The sequence below is a fragment of the Mesoplodon bidens genome (assembly GCF_964165515.1).
Source record: "Mesoplodon bidens genome assembly, chromosome: 7".
NCBI classification, from domain to species: Eukaryota; Metazoa; Chordata; class Mammalia; order Artiodactyla; family Ziphiidae; genus Mesoplodon; species Mesoplodon bidens.
The window spans coordinates 46224038-46246896 of record NC_138164.1 but is presented as its reverse complement, the minus strand read 5'-3'; the positions used below and the strand labels follow the sequence as shown (position 1 = coordinate 46246896).

Sequence of the window (22859 nt, the reverse complement as noted above, 5' to 3'; positions counted from 1 at the left end):
TCCATTGAGTTAAGTGCCTACATTCTCTGGCTGCATGGCTGTGCCCTCTTGCCTCTTATATTCCTAAGGACTCATCTTCCCAGCTATCTCAGGCTCTTTGTATTACAGGGGATTAGAACCACTCAATTTCTTGAAAAGAGGAACTATATACCCAGTTCTTCTTCTTCCCTTGTTCCCTGACTACACCTCCAAACAGTTCTCCTAACTTGGGTGTCTGATACCAGAATAGTTCTCTAAGCTGGTGGTGCAAGAGGGGAGAGGTGTCAGTGGCAGGGGCTGAGCAGAAGGGAATGTGTAAGGGAGAAGGAACAGAGGTGTGTGTAAGGAGGTAAACCCCATCTCTGAAGTCTGATGAGTCTACTGGGGTTTCTAGCTGGAATAATGTTCAGGGTGATGAAATAAGGAATATGAGTTTTAGTAAATAAATGCAAATCAGTGAAAATATCAATAAAATATTTTTAATGCCTACAATATCTTTTATACATAAATTGCAAAACTTTTATCTGTATATGCAAAAGTAGATTCTCTTGCAGGTCAACAGCACCAGAAAACAAGCTATGCTATGTAAATGTTTCTTTAAACTTGATTTGTCCATTATGTAAAAGACATGGATTTAATAACTCCAAAGACATCTATATTCCACTCTTAATCATACACTAAACACCTGAATATTTATTTCATCACATCCACGCACAAAATAAATAGTAGTCTAATATATTCAGCACATTGAAAATAAAACAACCAGTCTCTCTTCATATATTTATTCTCTTTCCAAACATGTTTTGGTCTCCTGCTATATCTCAGAAATGTACTAAGAGCTGCTTTTAAGTTATAAAATACAAAACAGTATTTCTTGGAAAAGATCTTGGGGATTACATTAAAAAATGAAATTTCGAGTTCCCATAGACTTTCTTGTTAACAGTCTTTGAACCTTCTCACGGCACACATGTAAGGCTGCCTGTGACATGTGGTACCCTGGCCTCCAAATGGACATAACTGCATTTACAGTTTAGAGAAAATACAAAGACAAGTTCTGAAAGTAGCCTTTAAAGAAAGTCCCTCCTGCTTTGACATAGCAATACCTAAAGCAAGTGGGACTGTGCAATCAGAGCTATATGAGTTTTATGAAAACTACCTTCCCTTCACATCGTGTTTGAGAATGCTGCATCCATGATCATGCAACATTATTACAATACTGAAATAACATTACTACATTCGTGACTTAACATTATCCAATAAAAGGCACATCTTCAAATACTAATAAAATCTGAAAATCAGAACAGCAGAGGACACATTAAAAATCAAGCACTTAATTTGTAAACTTGATAAAATAACAGCCTATTCCAGTTTCTTCAAAGGTTTGTGAGCTTTTTGTAAGAGTGGTCAGGAGATGCAGAACAAAATGGAAGACAGGATTTGGAAACAAGGCCAAGATTAAAAGATTCAGAACCTTTTTTTTTTTTTTTTTTAATGAGCTACAGGAGTGCCCTTTTATAATGCTGATGCTGAAGAAAACTGAAATCAACATCTGTATTATAGAAGAAGAAATGCACCCAGAAGTGATGACACATAGGACACAACCTGACTTTTTCTACCAAGTTCTGGAACTTTTAGCTAGCACAATGGTGCCTTTCTGTACAAATAACTGCACAATATCATTGAGTAAAGTGCTAGTAAGCTTTAAGCCACCAGAAATCTTTCAGCTATGACAAGCACTTGATTGTAACTACAGATTTCAATGAGTCTGAATAGAGAAAAAAATATATTCAAGCAAACTTTTGAAGGGGAAAAAAAAATCACATAAGTGACAGCAAAGGAAATAATGTTCCAAACCTGTTTTATTACACGGAATATCACACTACCCTTGAATCAATTTCACTGAAGGTATTTGAGATTGGTGAGAGGCAGTCAATAGGCTTTTCTGCCACCAGTGTTTAACAGTTCTATGTGATCATTAGAAGGGTGTTATTCCTAGTGATGAAGACACCTTTCATAGGATTCAACTTCAAAATTAAGTTCTTGCATTTTTAAAGTTTGAAACTCAATTCAAGATGAGTCAAAAGTCTTAAAAGGACTGGTATTCCCATTAAGGATGGGCCATCCCATTAAGGAAGGCTAATAGTGATAATCTGTTAACACCCAAACTTGAGAAAGAAAGAAAGCATTACGGATAAAAAAGAATATACAAAAACAACTTTTAGACCTGTTGAAGAGTAAGGATTCTTGTAGGATAACCTCACCTACTTCCTAATCCCCACCAGTCAATGGCTTAAATAGCCACAATGTTTATTACAGAATTGTTCTACAAGCTTATGTCGCACTGTCCCCAACCCTCAGAGTCAAGGACAAATGCTCTCTGGCATCATCATACCTCATTTTCTGTTGCTGACTTTCTTTGAGACTTGGCTTCTTTCCAGCCAGAACCTAGGTCAGCCCGATTGGAAGTGCTTGGACTTGAGGCTTAAGAGATATAACAAGTCTATAGATATGACTTGAAGAAAAGGTGAGAATGAAGAAGTTCCACAGCCTAGTAAATACCAGTAACAGGGAACATCCTTTCCACCTGGGAAAAAAATCTCTTCACAGTGCATAGTTTGAAATAAAAGTGCAATATGGGCAAAGAGAGAAGGTGGTGGTCTTGATACGCATGAATTTAGTTTTTGGTTTTTTACCGTTAATCACTAAAGAATTTAAGATAAAAATACAAAGTCATTAACATGAAAAGGTCCAGGGCACCTTGGATTCCAAAATATCTCTATAATGGGGGAGCGGAATGGGGAGGAGGGGAGCCTCACATGTCACTTCCTTATTTTTTAAACTATTATTACTCTTCCAAATCTAATGTTTGAATAAAATAAGTATTTTTTCTTCAATATAAAAATGAAATTTTTAGGTAAAAATCAAACAGCACAGTGACCTTGTCTATTTTACACTAAAGCCGACATAACAGTAAATCTGAAAGTAAACCTTGGAAAAGAATAGTCTTATATAAAATGGCATAACTTGTATTTTAACTTGGAAAAATTTCTGTTAATTGCCTAATCACCTAAATTAGTGAATAAGAATGCTCAGCATCCAATCCATGAATAATGCAGAATACAATTTATTCTACTTTTTACTTCAAAGTCACAGAAATGACATCCATATAATTATAACAGCTACTCTACATTTTCAAGTTCTCAATCCAAACATATAGGTTAGGACAGGTCACTTTATTGCTGGCAGCATTAATGGAAGGGCCAGTTTCCTCATCAAGACAAAGTAAATTTGACTGGGAGCCAGGCAGTGCCGTACTCACACATCAGCAGAATTACGGAAGTAAAGGAGCAATCCTTTTTTTTCCTTTTAGAATAGCAAAGGAATAACATAAGTTTGGCTGACTTGTGAGCGGCCCCACATGAGAGTGCATAGCTCATCAGGATCAAGGGTGGCACCTGTGAACAGTTTAGCTTTGTAAGAGCGCTCACTGGGTGTTACGTCATCTGCATTACAGATTTCACCCTGGAAAGTATCTGAAAATACTTTATGCTCTAACGACAGCCTGCAGATAGATGACAGTATGCATTCCTTCTCCTTGAGTACCTAAGTAGAATTCTAAAATTAAAATGATAAGGGGCTTCTTCAGTCTGAAGGCAGGACTTCCTTGCAGCAGACTGTTTTCAGAATTTCACAAAAATAAATAAAAGCAGCAGCTAATGCTTCTTCAGCTTCTTGGCTTTTCGACGTCTCATTTCTTCTTCTTCACGTCTCATTTCGTCTAAATCTTCTTGCATACCTAGTCTTAAACTGTCAGGAAAAAAAGGGGGTATTTATCAATATACATGAAATTACCGCTCTCTTTAAAAAAGCAAAAATGAAATTTCAACTGAGAGCTTACATGGAATGTGCTGATGCACTCAAAATGCCTCAAGCCTTAACCACTGAAAACAGACTAAGCAGGAATACTTTTTACCAGGAGCCACTGCCACTGCCTCAAGTTATAGTGGGAAAAAGACCTTACATATAACCTCAACACCTTAATATTCCCATTACAGTAATAAATATAAATTATCTCATCAGCTTTAAAAAATAAAGAACAAGAAACATTTATTCAATAGGTAACATTCTTTTCTTTTCCCTTCCCAACACTTTAGTTTGATATTTTATCTAGTTAGAGGAGGGACGGCAAGAGGGAGAAAGAGGTTTAATATTCTGGGTTGAGAATGAGGTGAATTATTTCACCAAGTTAACATTATAAACAAAGTAATCATTTGTTACCCCTACCCAAGAAATGATCATTTATTTGATATCAGGTGGCCAAACAGGAATCAGACATAGGGAATTTCATATTCCTCAACAGGTCCTTGAGGCCAGCGGTGGTACAGGTTAGCAAGACTGAGATGTATCTGATGTGGAAAGGGAATTAAGGATGGGGAAAGAAAAATAAGAACATGCTACAACAGGATCAGGGGAGGCCTCTAGCATTTATTGTGTGCCTACATGGGTGAGTCACTGCACTGGGCAACTTGTACACATTATCTTAATCCTCACAAAACCTCAATGAATAAAAACAGTATATTCTCATTTACAAATGGGAAAAAAGATTTAAAAGGCTAAGGAATTTGTCTAAAGCCCCACAGCAAGTAAGCAGGATTGGAATTCAAACAGCATGGCCCAAAGCCCCTGCTCCCAATGATGCAACTGAAGGAGGGAACAGAAAAGGATTTTTAGGACATTTCTGCACAAACGTGTTACATCTGTGCTTACCTCTTTGCTTCTTCCTTCTGCTGCTCTTTCCAACTACTCTCCATGTAACGTAAGGCATAATCACTTTCATCTTTGTATCTGATAAAAGAAAATCAAAGTTGTTAAAAAAAAAGAAAAACCCAATTTTCTAAAGGAACTACATCCTCCTGTTTTTAAAATCAACATCTTTATAACTAAATCAAACATACATTTAGGATTATTCCTCCTTGTTTGGCAGACAGTGAGGTGGGCAGAGGTTGGGTAAAGGGGAGATTCTAAAGTAAAGATAAATTAAATGACCCCTTAATATTTCCAGAAGGCAACTATTCCTGAATCTAATTTTGATCAAAGTACCAATCCAACAATGTTTGCTCAACTCACTCACCTCTATTTACATGATACTTTATATTAAAATCATGAAAGCACAATATATATGAAAATTATTATATATATATTAATCTCATTTGAGTTTCATGGATTCAGAACAGAGATTGAGGCAGATAGCAGCTTGACCAAAAGCATACAGCTAGCTTATGACACTACTAAGATTAGGTTTTTAGATCTGATTTTTAATCCAGTTCTTTCTTCTGCTAAATTTTTTTAAAGACCTTTTCTTACCATTGCCTTCTGATTTCTAATATCCATGACTTCAAAGGAGAGGGCAAGTGCTGACAGATTTACTTATACAGTTGGCCCTTGAACAACATGGGTTTGAACTGCATGGGTCCTCTTACATGAGAATTTTTTTTCATACTACAGTGCTACACAATCCATGATTGGTTGAATCTACACATGTGGTACCACAGATAGGGAGGAACTGGTACACAGAGGAACCATATATACGGAGGGCTGACTATAAGTTACATATGGATTTTTCCTAACCCCTATACTGTTCACAGGTCAATTGTATACTACCTCATTTAATCCTCCCAAATGTCATTTAAAAAATAACTTACTCAAGTTTACCCAGCTAGTAAGCTGTGGAACTTCCATTCAAACCCCGAGCTTTGCTCTATATCAGTACTTCTCAAACTTTAATGTGCATGTGAATCACTTGGGAACCTTATAAAGCTGATCTGGATTCAGATCTAAGGTAGGGCCTGAAAGCCTGCAGCCTGCATTTCTAACAAGTTCCCGGGGGACGTCAATGTTGTTGGTCCCATACTGCTTGCTGTTCAGGGACCACACTTTTTTTTTTTTTTTTTTTTTTTTTTTTTTTTTGCGTTACGTGGGCCTCTCACTGTTGCGGCCTCTCCCGTTGCGGAGCACAGGCTCCAGACGCGCAGTCTCAGCGGCCATGGCTCATGGGCCCAGGCGCTCCGCGGCATGTGGGATCTTCCCGGACCGGGGCACGAACCGGCGTCCCCCGCATCGGCAGGCGGACTCTCAACCACTGCGCCACTAGGGAAGCCCCGGGGACCACACTTTTGAGTAGCAAAGCTTTTTACATCAAAGAAAAGCAGGTGTCAGATCAAACTGGCTTTCAACATAGCTCTGTGGATGGCTTTCTGATTTCAAAGCCAATCCATTTCTACTACACCAAGCTGCTTCACTCTCATTAAATATATATCTTATAAGGAGAACAGTTAAAAAGGGATATTTTTTGGCCCTCATACAAGTAACTACACAAATAATTCTGCATTCATTCTTAAATATTAAGTGCCAAAAAAGTAAATCTAAACAATCATCCAAGGATTCCTAATTAAGAATTTTATTCAATGCCTCTACTATCAATGTTTATTTTTTTCCCCATCGCATGGATTATTCAAAATAAAAGTATATATATCTAAATCTTCTTTAGCCTTACTTTTTTCGGTCATAGCCAAAGATTTCTCGAATGTGCTTGGATATTTCTTCCTGAGGTTCTCCTTCATCTTCAATAAAATCTTCCATTTCAGAGTCATATTCATCATCATCTTCCTCCTCTTCATATTCTCGCTGCCTTTTGTAACTACCAGGGAAGGGACGCCTTTGAGGACCTAAGAATAGAAAAGCCATTATTTATAAGATCATTAAAACTTGTAGTCCCAACAAAGTCCTATGTAAGCTGAGATTTTAAGAACTCATTAAGATGGTAGCCTCAAAAACCAGAGCCAGGGTCTTCCCTGGTGGCACAGTGGTTAAGAATCCGCCTGCCAATGCAGGGGACACGGGTTCAAGTCCTGGTCTGGGAAGATCCCACATGCCACGGAGAAACTAAGCCCGTGCACCACAACTGCTGAACCTGCGTGCTAGAGCCTGCGAGCCACAACTACTGAAGCCCGCGCGCCTAGAGCCTGTGTTCAGCAACAAGAGAAGCCACCACAATGAGAAGCCTGCACGCTACAACAAAGAGTAGCCCCTGCTCACCACAACTAGAGAAAGCCCACGCAGAGCAACGAAGACCCAACGCAGCCATAGACCAACCAACCAACCAACCAACCAACCAGAGCCAGCAACTGGCCCCCAGCACGAACTCATTACTACATCATCCCTGTTGCTTCATGGTACCCCCAAGGAATAGAATTCCTGTCTATCCCAGGGCTTACTAGAACTGTTACATTTTCTATCTTAGTAGTTCCTACTGTTTTGGATTTAAAAGACTAGTACAATTTCTTAAAAAAAATTACAAATCACTAAAGGATCACTAATTTTACTCATGCCAAGAAAAGATGCCAAAGGTAACAATCTACCATCTATTATCACCATAATTCCATTAAAGTTTTAAAAAGTCCAATGAAGTATGACAGATTCTCAGATATGGATAACTGTTCAAACTGAGCAAGTCTGACTTTAAGGAAAAACTCACTGCATCATCCTAATTTTTGTCATTTTGCCAAAAGACTGATTAAAAATCCTGCAAAAGACAGGCACTGATCAATAGACCAGTATCTGGGATCAACTGCTTTCCAGTCCTTGATTACAGACACTCCCTTTGTTGTTCTACAGTTGTTTTTAATATGCGTGGCTTGTCTCCTTAGCTCGGAGTTTCTTTAACTTTAGCACTCTGACATTTTGGGCCAGATATTTCTTGGTTATCAGGAAGCTGTCCTGTGCAGTGTAGGATAATGGCCTGGCCTCCATCTACTAGCTGCCAGTAGCATCCCATCCCCAGTTGTGTCAATCAAAAATGTCTCCAGACACTGCCAAATGTTCACTGGGGACCAAAGTTGTCCTTGGTTAAGAACCAATGATTTTGGGCTTCCCTGGTGGCGCAGTGGTTAAGAATCCGCCTGCCAGTGCAGGGGACACAGGTTCGTTCCCTGTTCCGGGAAGATCCCACATGCCGCGGAGCAACTAAGCCCGTGCGCCACAACTACTGAGCCTGCGCTCTACAGCCTGTGAGCCATGACTACTGAAGCCCGCGCGCCTGGAGCCCATGCCCCACAACGAGAAGCCACCGTAATGAGAAGCCTGTGCACCGCAACAAAGAGTAGCCCCCGCTCGCCGCAACTAGAGAGAGCCCACACACAGCAACGAAGACCCAATGCAGCCAAAAATAAATAAATTAAATAAATAAATTTATTTTAAAAAAAAAAGAACCAATGTTTTGACTGAATTAGGAAGTTTAAAGCATGGAATCTCATCTTTTGTTTCTTTTTATATTCTCCACGGTGCCTAACAAGTGCTTCAACAAATCCTTAATACTGTGTAGAAACTCTGACCTAGCACTTAGTAGGTGCCACCAATGGTCCCATACCTTGGGACGGAAGAATCCTACAGGACTGGTAGCTAGGGCCACTGTAAGGACCAGAAACACAAGGCAACCTAAAATAGTTCCTGGCACATAGTGGTGCTTAACAAATATTTAATGGACAAACAATGCAGCAAAAGGCTTCAAGCTTACCAATACACTCCAGTCCTTGAAGACAGGTGTCTATAGTCTTCATGAAGAGGTAAAGATGAATTCATTCATTGAACCACAAAAGACATACACACTCACCCTGTCTTACAAACCCCATAGCTAAGTTTACTGCACTTAGAGACATTACAGGAGTGAACACAGAGGGCCCTAGATAAGTCTCTTTCTAAAGAATTTTCCAAGCCATGGTTACTAAAGGAACTCTCTGGCATAGGACAGACAAAACATCAGGATTCTATCAACACAAGAATACATTTGAAAGCACACAGAAGAGTTCAGAGGGTCTTTGGTTATATAAAACAAAGTATTCTTTCCAATTTCCTAGTGACAAATAAATACTTTTAGGGTGAGGGGAAATTTTACCTTGGGCAGATCTGTAGCCAGATAAGGAAGGCTTCATTCCATTCATCTGTCCATTGCTGGATCGGCTGATTATATTCTTGGAAGAAATCGTTTCTGAGACAACAGTGCATTTGGGCTTCAGAGAGGGACCTGAGGTACTAACTGTTCGCTCAGGTCCAAAGCTGCTCACTGGTCTACCAGGGCCTGAACTGCTGACAGTCCGTCCAGCTGGAACTACTGATTGGCCAGGGCCACTGACTGACCGCCTAGGGGCCCCTGAGCCACTCACTGGTCGTCGGTCATGTGGACTGCTCACAGGCCGCCCAGGGCCACCAGAGCTGCCCACAGGCCGCCCAGGGCCACCAGAGCTGCCCATAGGCCGCCCAGGGCCACCAGAGCCGCCCATAGGCCGCCCAAGGCCACCAGAGCCGCCCATAGGCCGCCCAAGGCCACCAGAGCTGCCCACAGGCCGCCCAGAACCACTGGAGCCACTGGTAGGTCGCCCAGGGCAACCTGAGCTGCCTGCAGGTCGACCAAGGCCACTTGTACCACTGACTGTCCGTCCTGGGGGATTTAAGTCACTGGTTGGCTTCCTGGTCCCACTGACTGATCGCTCGGGTCCTGAGTTGGAGTTGCCATCCTGGCGCCTGGGCACGGGGCCAGAACTAACTGTGGGCCAAGCAGTCCCTGTGCTAGGCCTCCCAGGGGCTGAGCTGGAGCTGCTGCCTGGCTGCCTGACACCTGGACTCTTGGCCTTATTGTGTGGGGTGACCATGGGTCCAGGCCTGGAACGGTTAGGATGAGGAGATTTTTTGGCTTTGTGCTCAGTAGCAGATTTTGGAGTCCCTTTAGCAGAAGTCTTTGGGATACTTGGTGAACAGGTGCTGGAGTGGGGCTTTCCAGCCCCATTGAAAACAGGTCTGTCACGGCCCTCACAAGGCAAGGGTTGGGCGCAATTGCCAGATACTACTTTGGTCCTTTCTCCTGGCACGAATTTGGATGAAGATAAACGCAAGTGCTTCTCATTAGCTGTGCTGGGTCTGGATTTCTTCTCAGCATAAGGAAGGGGAGTACCCTTGGAAGAAGGATGCGTGTCTCCGGAACCTTTGCTAAGTTTTGTGCCCACACTTTCTTTCTGAGAGGGTACTTTTCTGGTTGGTGGTAATGTTGCCTCTGTCTCAGGTTTCCTTTTCCTCCGCTTTTGTTCAAGGAATTCTCGCTCCCTAAGTTCTTCTGCAGTCATAGGCCGCTCTTCTGGCTTCTTCACTACCTTTATCTCCAACGGTTCGTACTGCTTTTTCTCGGCCAGCCTGAGTAGATCATTGAAGTTCATGAGTGGTGGGGCACTTTTAAGGGGGACCTTTGGCTTGCTTTCAACTTTAGGACGTTCTTGCTCTTCCTCATACTCTTGCTCTGACTCTGCTTGATTGTATTCTAAGAATTCATCCTCTTCCTCCATCTCAAACTCTTGGTCTGTTCCCTGGCTAGTGTGGGTTTGCATTGCCTGCCTCTTCTTTGACTTCTCCTCAGCAGGAATCCCATCGTAACCATGGAAATTATCCTTTGTCCTCTTGGCCATAGCTCTTGCTTTCTTGTCATGTTTTAGCTCAATTCGCTTTTTCACTAGTTCTTCTTTTCTCCTTTTCTCTTCCAAAGCTAAAAGAGGCAAAACAACATATTATTTCAGGGTCTCGATAACAGTATGTTTATCTGATATCAGTAGGTGGCCAAAACCAAGCAACATTCAAGTTACAGTTTGAAGAAGTTCGAAGATATCTAAGAATCAAATGAGGAAGTCATTAAACAAGTATCAATTTGAGTCATCTTTACATAATGAGTGGGTCACATATGGGTTTTTCTATATGACTAAGCAAGGGAGAGTCTTGGCTTTTAGCTTTAAATATAGAAAATAGTTCATACCAAATAAATATACCAAGTTAAGAGAATATTCGTACCCACTTAACAGTTGTTATTAATTATGAGTCAGTGGATACTTAAACTTATTGAATTAGTTTTCTTGTCATTTGCATGAAGTAAACCTACTGCTTGAGTTTACTCATTTTACAAAAGTGTCCCTATTTTAACCTTTTAGGTAGCACTCTTATTTGTTTATTTTTTTAATCTTTTCGGCTGCGTTGGGTCTTTGTTGCTGTGCGCGGGCCCTCTCCAGTGGTGGCGAGCGGGGGCCATTCTTCGCTGCTGTGCACACACTTCTCATTGCGGTGGCTTCTCCTGTTGCAGAGCACGGGCTCCAGGCGCGCAGGCCTCAGCAGTTGTGGCACATGGGCTTAGCCACTCCACGGCATGTGGGACCCTCCTGGAGCAGGGCTGGAACCCGTGTCCCCTGCATTGGCAGGCGGACTCCCAACCACTGCGCCACCAGGGAAGTCCCTAGATAGCACTCTTAATAACATATTTTTTTTTAATTAAAATACAAAGTAGGTAGAAGCAGATTCAGAACCAAGGTCAAGGGGGAGTTCCCTGGTTGTCCAATGGTTAGGACTCAGTGCGTTCACTGCCGTGGTCCCGGGTTCAATCCCTGGTCAGGAAACTAAGATCCTGCTAGTCACGTGGTACAGCCAAAAATAAACAAACAGGAAAAGAACCAAGGTCAAAGAATGGAGTTCTTACTTCTTACTGGAGAGCTAATATGGCCAATTAGAAGATATGGTCACTATACCCAAAAAGCTTTTAATTTAAGAGGAAATAAAAGATAACATCCATACAAATGATCAACATAAGAATATACGTAATGCTATAAATACAGCTGACTCAGACACATACACAACAAATCCATCAGCCTGTTATGATATTACAAACATCCACTGGTTAGGTACAAGCTAGTTGTGAAGATAGAAGACTTTAAAATTGAGAATAAGGCTAGAGATTCATACCTTTTTGTCTGAGCTCTTCTTCTTTTCTTCTGAGAAAAGCCTGGACAGCTGCCGACTGGACACCCTTAACTTTCGGGTCTTTTTTGGGAGGCCCCACTGCCAAACTGTATCTTTTCTAAAAATAAAAACAAAGGAAAAGTTATACACAATTAACTTTGAAGCAGTAGAGAAGTTTAAATGTTGACTGAAAAATCTATTCTGAATAATTAAGAGATCACATAACCCACATGAAAGCTTAGCTATAAAATTTCAGGCTAAATATGATTATACATGACTATTTTTAGGTGCAGAGTTTCTTTAAACATCCTCAATAATACATAAATGAACAATTGAGAGAAACACTATTTTCAGGCTATTTTCCCAAAAAGATACCTGGACTGGGGGAACTGAAAAAAATCACCACTAAAACAGATTGAGTGCTTTAGAATTCTGATTTAAAAGATTAGCCTTCTTCAGAACTTTCCAAACAGAAAAAACTACTATCACAACTGTTTTCCTCCTGAGTACCCTACTCCAGATGATTTTTATAGCTGCTTCATAGGTTACTTTGCTTTCAACATGAAATACTGAGATTCTCCTTTGACCATGGGCAAAGCTGGTGGCCAGCCATAGCCAAAAAGCATTTCAAAGAAATTTAAGCAGCAAGAAGGGCCCAAGTCTCTGTAACCTTTAAGTGCAGCTCTATGTTCGTTAAATATTAATTTGCCACACAAACCCTTTTAGACAGGTTTCCATGTCACCCAAAAAGTACTTACATTATCCTGGAACAGATGGTATTTCTCTGGGCTTGGATTTTTATCTAACTGCACTGGGAAATGACTAAAACTAGAATAATGCTAATTTAAACTATAAAAGGAAAAATATTTCCTTTTATCTTATCATTAGAGAAGTATGATAAACAGAGCTAATAACTCAGACCAGGATGATTAATCTCTAGGACCATTCCAAATTAAATTTATGGGATAGGAAATAAGAATTTTTTAATGCCCTCCTTCTTTCGTCTTAGACAGATGACATTCTTATCCACTCAACCTGATGGTGTGCTAGTTAAGAAACACTAACCTATGAGAACAAATGGAGCTACTTAGGAACCAACAAAGTGACTCCCAAAATGTGTATGAAATTCCTGGAGGAAAGCCAAAGGACTCATGCTTACTACACAGCTGCCAAATAGAAGGCATCTTGAAACAGGCTGGAAGTTCCAGCTAAGTTAGTCTACCAACAAAGCAGCTGGCCAAGACAGCAGGCCCTAATCCAACCTGAAAATCCTACGTGATGGCAATGCTTGAGACCTGACACATCCCACATAGAGAGAAATTCCAAAAGAGAACATCCAGATTCCTTTCCCAGTCCCCTTGGCTGTCATAATAAAATCCTTTAAGAAGTCCATATCTTTGCAAGTTTAGTTGCAATCCTTTCCATAGTGGATTGCGACCCAATATGTAAAGGAGAAAGGAAAGGGAAAGGAAGACAGGAGAAAAAGAATACTGCTTACCTAACTAGATATATAAAATTTGTCATGGTTTACAAGAACCTCAAACATAGGCCTTATCCACAGGAAGCTCACATTTTCTTAACAGAAGTGCTACCGTGAAGATGGTTCAAGTTGCATAAGACACATAGACTCATAAGCAGAGGCACACACTCACTCTACCCCATGCCATCAAGTAGATATGTGAGAAGAGGAAGGGTGGATTTGTGTTGCCAAGGCTCAAGATTTTTCTGTCCCTGCCAACTATATAGCCCAGAGATTCACCTGCCAAATCAAAGCTTACACAGGGCTCCCCCTACCCCAAAATGCCAATATACACATTCGTGTTAATGATTGAAAACAGGATTGGTTTGTTACCTAGGTATGACAGCAGCAAGTGAGCACTTCCTACTTTGATTTCAGGGCAGACATCTTTCTTCCTAACCTGGGACTTAAAGAGGTAGGTAATGGGGTATGACTAGCAGAAAAGCTACTCTTGACTGAATACAAGCACTGAACGAGAAAACCACAGTGTCAATGGGGCAGTTTAATGCCTTGTTTACTAAGCTCCAATCATTCGCATATCACTTTCATGATTTTTGCCCTTTTATAGTATACCACTTGTATTATAATTTACTAATTTTAAGAAAACATGTAGATCAAACACCATGACTTATTACTACAGCTTTACCTCAAGCAATAATACCCATAAAATGACAGGCTTGAAAGGCTAGTTATATTTTTCCAAATCCTATCAAAATATATAACTTAAAAAAAATGCAACTATGAGAATAAAACGTATTTGTGTATCACCTAAAATCATAGTACAGCCAAAGCTATGCGTACTTCACTTTGGGAAACACCGACTGGGAAATATAAGCACAAGAAAGACGAACACAATAAAGAAACAAGGGAGGGGGTTCAGGAACTCGATTCACTCAGAAAAGAATCCCAAAGACTACTTTGAGCTTTTTTCAAAGTATACACCTATTTTCATCAATTCACATGCCAATTTCAAATTCAGCTTTTATTTTTAAACACTGCTAACCCTTAAGGATACTTATTAAGCTGGCCTCACATTTAACCCAACAATTTTGCTGTCCTGTCCATATGATGGAGAAGGAATTCAATGAATCTATACAACGTCTTACTCTGCAGGCCTGCTGGGAAACAATTTAAGTAGGACAAGGTCCTACTTGATGACGCTTAATCTTATTTACTGACACAAGCTGAGTCATAATTAATAGTTTCTTACATCCTCTGTATCTTGATGCACTCAAAAGCAGATACCAGGAGAGTATTAAAATATTCTCTTAGGCAAGTTTAGATCAAAACCTAGAAATCTGGGGAGAAAAAAAAAAGGGCTGGGTCTCCAGAGATAATAATGATCTTCTTTTTTAACATTTTTAATGAGATTTAATTCACATACGATAAAATCCACCCGTTTAATATGTATGAGTATATTCATAGAGTTGTACAACCATCACCACTATCTGATTCCAGAACATTTTCACCTTCCAAAAAAGAAATCCCTTACCCTTCAGCAATCATTCCCCCATTCCCCCTTCACCTATGCCCCTGGCAGCCACTAATCTACTTTCTGTCTCTATGGATTTGCCACTTCTGGACATTTCATATAAATGAAATCATGCACCTAATGTACCACTACATAGTGACTGAGATGCATCATAAAATAAGGTAAAATTTAGAAGCCGTAGGTAAATGATTATGTAGATAAGTGATTATACAAAGTAGGTAAGATTTTTCAATTAAAAAAACTTTTTTTTCTCCATCTGCTCCAGAATTTCTATGTGAAACTCTCTCTCATCAGACTTTACTGAACACTTACAAGTGTCATCAAAAACACCAACAGGGTTACTGCCCAAGGCTTTATTAGGCTGGAGTTGGAGAGCTGGAGTAGGGAGCTAGATGGATTTGAGCTTTACAGACAACAACCTTCCTCACCACCCCACTTCCGACAGCATTAGCTCCAGCCTGAGCGCCAGCCTCCCCAACACATTCCAGACTTGCCAGCCCCCACAGCGACATGAGCCAATTCCCTAAGACAGATCCTACTGGTTCTGTTTTTCTGGAGAACCCTGACTGCTACAGTGGTCTTTCCTATCTTACTACTTTCACTTAGCATAATGTTTTCAAGGTTCATGTTGTAACATAGTCAGTACTTCATTGCTTTTATGGATGAATAATTTTTCATTGTAGGGATATACCACGTTTATCTAATCATCAGTTAATGGATATTTAGGTTGTTTCCACTTTTTGGCTATTATGAATAATGCTGCTGTGAACATCTGTGTACAAGTTCTCCTGTAACGTGTATTTTCCTTTCTCTTGGGTCTATCACGATAGACGTTCCTAACATTGAGCTGGCTAGACTTTTGAAAAAGGGGTTGCAGTCAGACCCTGGTATTAGAAGATTTGCTGTAACAGAATATTTTATTAGACAGTCTCCTTCTCCCACAGAGGTGCCCAGCAGAGAACCATGTGTTGAAAAGAAAGCTTCAGGCTGGGATTACATTATATTCCATTTAATAATGCAGGAGAACTGTCTGCACTTTCTCCCACATCAGATGGTCACATTTAGCTCTAGCAGCAACACATCAAGACGCATCCACCAATTCTGTATCTGACTCAAGGCACCAGGCTGCTTCATTGTATGAGCTTCATGAGAAGCAGCTGGACAAGAGTTTCTTTTATCCTAAGTGTACCCATTTTATTATACTGCAAGCCGACTCAGTCATTCTGCTGGGCCCCAGTGAAAGATCCACAACAGTGAAGCACATGCCATTGAAATACAGTATCAGAGATTTTGCCAAGATTTGTAATTCTGAAGCCAAGAGACCTAAAAAATGTTAAGTCACTTTTAAACACATGTGTTCCTTGCATTGAAACTATACTGTCATGGTCAGATTAAGAAAATAAGGAGCTTTCAGTCTGGAAATATATGTTCACCAAATATGTTATATTAGAATCAATAGTCAATTCCTTCTTGAAAGCTGTTCTTTACTCAGGAGATAATATATTGTTGTAATTGTAGAAAATATATATTTCCTGATGGTTTTATATAAATTAGAGGTTTATCATTGGTTACAAATAGGAGTTAGAAATATTCAAAGAATATATCCTGGACTTCCCTGTTGGCGCAGTGGTTGAGAGTCCGCCTGCCGATGCAGGGGACACGGGTTCGTGCCTTGGTCCGGGAAGATCCCACATGCCGTGGAGCGGCTGGGCCCATGAGCCATGGCCGCTGAGCCTGCGCGTCTGGAGCCTGTGCTCCGCAACGGGAGAGGCCACAACAGTGAGAGGCCCAAGTACCGCAAAAAAAAAAAAAAAAAAAAAAAAGAATCCACCTGCCAATGCAGGGGACACGGGTTCCAGCCCTGCTCCAGGAACATCCCAAATGCCATGGAGCAACTAAGTCCGTGCGTGGCAACGACTGAGCCTGCACCCTAGACCCCACGAGTCACAACCACTGAGCCCGCGAGCCACAACTACTGAAGCCCGCGCATCTAGAGCCCGTGCTTCACAACAAGAGAAGCCACCACAATGAGAAGCCCCGCACACTGCAATGAAGAGTAGCCCCCACCCACTGCAACTAGAGAAAGCCTGCGCGCAGCAACGAAGACCCAACGCAGCCAAAAAAATAAAAATAAAATAAAAGAATTTATCCTTAACTTTAATAATGACTACACAACTTCTACAATCTTCTCAAAACATCATACTCAGGGAATGAATGCAGGCCTGGAAAACCACTGATTTGCATTAGGCTTGCTTAGCTGGGTAGCTAAGAGGGTGAAAATAAAACAACCAAAAAGCATGCTATTCGAGACTGCTATGGGGTCAAATGTAAATTTTACTATTACTGTGTTTAAAAAGTATACCAGATTATATAAAATGTATCAAATGGATACCTCAGAGCCTCTAGTCCAACTTCATGTTAGAAATGGCCCCCAAAAGACAACTGTGTATTTACTACTGGCTATCACTCACACAATTTGTAGCAGTGTCTGAATTAGAATCTAGGTCTCCTGACTCAGGGGCAAAAGTGTTCCCACTACAAAATGCTTCACTTCTAACTTAATCCCAACATTTTCATCTCTAGCTCGAACCTCATTCTTAAATGCTATTCCCTAATTTCTATCTGCCTCTTAGATCGTGCCATTACCCCAAACAGGTCCACCACTGAACCTTCCCTCAACCTCAGACTCTATTTCTGTTAACTATGCTGGCACTCTCCCAAACAGGCTGTAAATCTCTGTCCTCCAGTTTCCATATGCTGTTAGTTTGGTCTTTAAATTTCTCTCCCATCAGACTTTACTGTACACTGAGAAGTGTCATCAAAAAAACAACAGGGTTACTGCCCAAGGCTATATGAGGCTGGAGTTGGGGATAGGGAGCTAGATGGATTCAGGCTTTATAGAAGACAACCTTCCTCACCACCCCATTTCCAAAAGACTCTCCTCATTCAACACAGGGTAGTGATTAAGAGCAAGAACTCTGAAGCCAGTTTGCCTGGACTACTTTCTCCGCTCTGCCATGACTAACCCTGTCACTTATTAGCTGTGTGACTCTGGGAACATTTCTTCATCTCCCTGGACTTCAGTTTCCTGATCTGTAAAACAAGCTTCCGTATATGGTTATTATGATGATTAAATTAATTAATATACAAAAAGTGCCTAGAACAGTGCCTGGCACAAAGGAAGCACTATAAATGTTAATTGTTGTTACTATTATCCTTATTATTCATAAAGAGATTGTCTAGGTAGTGATGGGGAAGAGAAATAATATAATCTCTGTGGGGCAGTAGTTTCTAAAAGACCCTTTCCCTAAAACACCAGTTCATAAGTACTGCTCCAGGCTAGAAATCTAAAGCTGCCCCAGGCACTACAAAGTCATCTTCACATCTAAGAGTGGGAAATAATCCAGTTATAATCAACTATCATCAAGGGTTACAAAGTGACTGCCTGCGGAAACTTTTTTGTTGGCCTATACTATTCTTTAAAAGGAAGTATAGATGGACAAAAAGCACACGAAAAGAGGCTCAACATCACTAATTATTATAGAAATGCAAATCAAAACTACAGAATGGCCATCATCAAAAAATCTACAAACAATAAATGCTAGAGAGGGAGTGGAGAAAACGGAACCCTCCCTCACTGTTGATGGGAATGTAAATTGGTACAACCATTATGGAGGACAGCATGAAGGCTCCTTAAAAAACTAAATATAGAATGACCATATGATCCAGTAATCCCACTCCTGGGCATATATCTGGAGAAAACCATAATTCGAAAAGATACATGCACCCCTATGTTCACTGCAGCACTATTTACAATAGCCAAGACATGGAAGCAACCTAAATGTCCACTGACATAGGAGTGAATAAAAATGTGGTACACATATACAGTGGAATATTACTCAGCCATAAAAAAGAACAAAATAATGCCATTTGCAGTGACATGGATGGACCCAGGGATTGTCATACTGAGTGAAGTCAGACAGAGAAAGACAAATATCATATGATATCACTTATACGTGGACTCTAAAAATAAATGGTACAAATGAACTTATCTACAAAACAGAAATAGAGTCACAGATGTAGAAAACAAACTTATGGTTACCAGGGGAAAGGGCGGGGGAGGGATAAATCGGAAGATTGGGGTTGACATAAACACACTACTATATATAAAATAGATAATAAGGACCTTTTATTATCTAATAAAATAGATAATAAGGACTGTGTATAGCACAGGGAACTCTGTTCAGTACTCTGTAATGACCTATATGGGAAAAGCATCTAAAAAAGAGTGGATATATGTATATGTATAACTGCTTCACTTTACAGTTCACCAGAAACTAACACAACATTGTAAATCAACTATACTGCAATAATAATTTTTAAAAATTTTTAAGTTTTTAAAAAATAAAAAAGGAAATATAACCAGCACAAGGAATATAGCTAGTATTTTATAATAATTTTATATGGAGTATAATCTATAAAAATATCAAATGACTATATTGTCACCTGAAACTAATGCAATATTGTAAGTCAACTACACTTCAATTTAAAAAAAAGGAAATGTAACTACTATAAAGTACCTATATTCTTACCCTCAAGGGTCTATAGCTCCCCAAATCCTTATATGTCTGATACCACATGAAGGCTTCCCCTTACTTTTTGATCTGAGGGTCACACCAGAGCTACAGTATCTTGTCTGGGATGATTTTCAGACTGACTGTGAGAAAGACCATTTAACTTGCCTCATGTGCTACAAGCCATCAATTATAGTTACTTGTAACCTGTAAGAATCCAGATTCTAAGCTCTTCTATTCTGCTAAACAAGACAACCACTTTGTCTTTGTTAGAGGAACCCCGGGAGAAAAATATTAAGGGCAAGGTTACCAAAAATATCTTTCCTCCTTTAAAATAAACAGAGCTAAAAACAGTGACTGGTTACATCCCCTTGATCAGCTGCTTTTTTTTTTTTTTTTGCGGTACGCGGGCCTCTCACTGCTGCGGCCTCTCCCGCTGCGGAGCACAGGCTCCGGTCACGCAGGCCCAGCGGCCATGGCTCACGGGCCCAGCCGCTCCGCGGCACGTGGGATCCTCCCGGACCGGGGCACGAACCCGTGTCCCCTGCATCGGCAGGCGGACTCCCAACCACTGCACCACCAGGGAAGCCCGATCAGCTGCTTTTTTGTATTCAGTTTTCCACTGTGAAATGACAGCATGCTGAATATTTCTAGGCATGATGCAATCCTTCTTTTAACTAAAACATTATAAAGGCAACTATTTCTCTTAGAAAGAAACAATGTAAAAGAAAGCTGTCCCAATGGGAACTGTTCATTGCTTTTCAAGTCATATACAGTAGACACTTCCTAAAAATAAAAGCCCTGCAAAGAGTTCCAAATGGCTGTACAGGTGTTTCAGATTTTAGTCTCCCTTGGATTTTAGTCCAATCAATGCTAGTGTACTTCTTTTCTGTAGCAAAGGTGTGACACAGGAACTTGATGACTGAAATCGAAAGTCAGCTCCGACAGGATCCAAATGGAAGGTGGGGGAAGAGATGGCTAAAAGAGAAATATGAACCAAGCACTAGAGAAGGATGCAGTTATCTGCAATTACTGCAAAGCCTCTGTGGTTCTCAGACCATAATTCAATCAGTAAAGTTTTTGTCAAGCAGGGAGGGAGGGAGGGAGGGAGGGAGAGGGAGAGGGAGGGAGAGAGAGAGAGAGAGAGAGAGAGTGTGTGTGTGTGTGTGTCTGTGCACTTGCAGAAATGTTTTTCTTGACTTGGATGGTGGTTTATAAGGATACTTGCTTTGTAACAATCTTACACTGTACAATATGTGTTAGATTTCACAAGTGATAGTGTGCTCTAAAAGGCTTTACTTTGAGCTGATAAAGCAAATATTCAATAACTTAAAATAATTAGATGAATCGAGTAAAAACAAGATAATGGATTAAATTAAATACAATCTTGCTCTATTCCTCAATAGTTTCTTTTGTGACTTACTTTCATCTGAAGTAAAAAGGTAAGGGTTATAATGCTGATAACTAAATCAAACTTCCAGGCTTACTAGCTTTTGGGGTGGGTGGGAGGGAAAAGCATGCTTTCATGAAGTACATGCCTATGTTCATCTATTAAATTTTAAATGACCACCAATTTACCCATTCTCCTTTTTGCTTCCAATCTTTGTTATTCCAAACATAGATAAATCGATAATATATATATTCTGAAATACAGACATAGTTTGAAAACTTCTGCTCTAGAAATATGTACTTTTCTCTCAGCAACCATTGGTTTTTAGAATAAGAAACGAGTAACTTGGTTCTGATTCTTCCACAGAATAGTCTTCGGCATCAGGGCTAGTATTATCTATCTTTGACCTCCACTGAAATTGAGTAAGATGTAGAATGAGATATGGACCTAATTTATGCAAATATGAATGTTACTAGATCCAATATCGACTTGTCTAGGAAATTTACAGGTGCAGAAAGTAATTCTGTCATTCAAGGTTTCATAACTTCAAGATCATTCGGAGTATTTCGGATGGGATGTGAATATATATAATAAGCTGATGAATATCAGTTTTATTTACCAGTTATTTTACTATTTTTAGATCAATATCTTCAAAAGAGTAAAAACAATGAGCCAGCCTCAAAAGACAAGAAAAGCGCAGGGGAGGGAAAAAATATTGCAAATATACAAAAATCTAAGAAATGCATAGTGAGAGCTCAATAAGGTCCAGTTGAATTGACTTTAAAAGAGAGCCATTTGAGCTCTACACCTCATCGCTCAAACCGCAGGTAACACAATGCAATTTATCGGTTTACAGCTGGGCTGTGGTACCATCTGAGGATACAGAAATGATTAGTTTATGCAAAACAGCTACACCCCCGCAAAGCAGGCACTCTCACCCACTACCTCATTTAAAGTCTTACACCGCTCTGCGAATGTTAGCGAGTTAGCAAACCTTACTGAGTAAATGGGACCTAGATTTGAAACAAAGACAAATCTGGAAGACCACAAATAAATGGAAGCTGAAACTACTTCACTCATTCTGTTGGCCAAGGATTTCGTGGAATCCACTCAACTCCCGCCTTGGGAGGTGATAATTCAATCACCTGGTTGGTTGAGTGGGTGGGGCCACAAGTCAAAGAACTTTTTTGGGAAATCACAAAACGCTGACCCAAAGATCAGTGGGAAATCGCCTCAAAAGCTATCAGGCCAAGTCCCTAAAATTCCTGAACTCCCCAACCTTTGGATTGACGTTTACGCCGAAGCTAGAAACTACTAGCGCTAGATTGCACTACGTGCCAAGCATGGCTCTACTCACCAGCGCAAAGTTGCAGGGGTAACAGCCTAAACAAGCCGCTCGTCAGAAGGCTCCCGCCTCGCATCTCAAGCCCGTCTTCACCCCCAGTACTCAGAAGTACATGTCCAAGAGAAAAAAAACAAAACCACCAACCAACCAACAAACAAAAACGCCGTCCAGGTCTTTCCTCTCCCAGAGCCGACAGACGGATTCCTGGAAGTTCCAAGGGCCACACATTCGTAACTGGAAGTCCAGGATCTCCTACAGTCGCGCCCCGGCTGGTACTTACCGGCACGTTGTTGACACCTTGTGCTTTGGAAGCTATCAGGAGAATTTCCCTGAAGTCCATTCTGGCCGAGGCGGAGGGCTGGGCCAGCCTCTCGGAGAAGAGTGAACCTGCGCCTTAGCGAGGCGACCAGCAACATCCGAATGAACTGCCTGACCAGCCCCTCTCCCACCCCCCCCAGTGCACAACCACTTCCGGAGCCTTCCAAAGCCGTCTGCCCACCCTCTTTCCTCCAGCGGCCAGTACCCTTCCAGGTCCGCCGCTTCCCTCGCTTGTTTGCGGCGTAACTTCCGCTTTCAGACACGTAGAAACGTGGTACGTGGCTGTTGACGTTGGCTCGAAGGGGCGGGACTAAGCCCTTCACCGACCAAGGAGACTCGGCCTAGTAAACTGTGGGGTGTGGCCAAGGGAGAGAATCGCTACCCTGAGGGCCTTGGCGGGAGCCCTGACAATTTTGGTGCCC

At 40.9% G+C, this 22859-nt stretch overlaps 1 protein-coding gene across 2 annotated transcripts; it reads right to left on the bottom strand.

The window, feature by feature from the left end:
- Positions 1-442: 442 nt before the first annotated feature.
- SPTY2D1 (SPT2 chromatin protein domain containing 1) lies at positions 443-22653 on the bottom strand. 2 transcript variants are annotated; one of them, XM_081240455.1, is made up of 6 exons: positions 22400-22653; positions 11803-11917; positions 8930-10564; positions 6533-6704; positions 4747-4824; positions 443-3786 (listed from the first exon to the last, which is right to left on the bottom strand). In XM_081240455.1, the coding sequence occupies exons 1-6, from the start codon at positions 22457-22459 to the stop codon at positions 3693-3695; spliced, it is 2154 nt and encodes a 717-aa protein (XP_081096581.1). In that variant the 5' UTR covers positions 22460-22653; the 3' UTR covers positions 443-3692. The 2 variants fall into 2 exon arrangements, with proteins under 2 accessions (XP_081096581.1, XP_081096582.1); XM_081240456.1 differs by lacking the exon at positions 22400-22653 and adding an exon at positions 22132-22375.
- Positions 22654-22859: the final 206 nt, after the last annotated feature.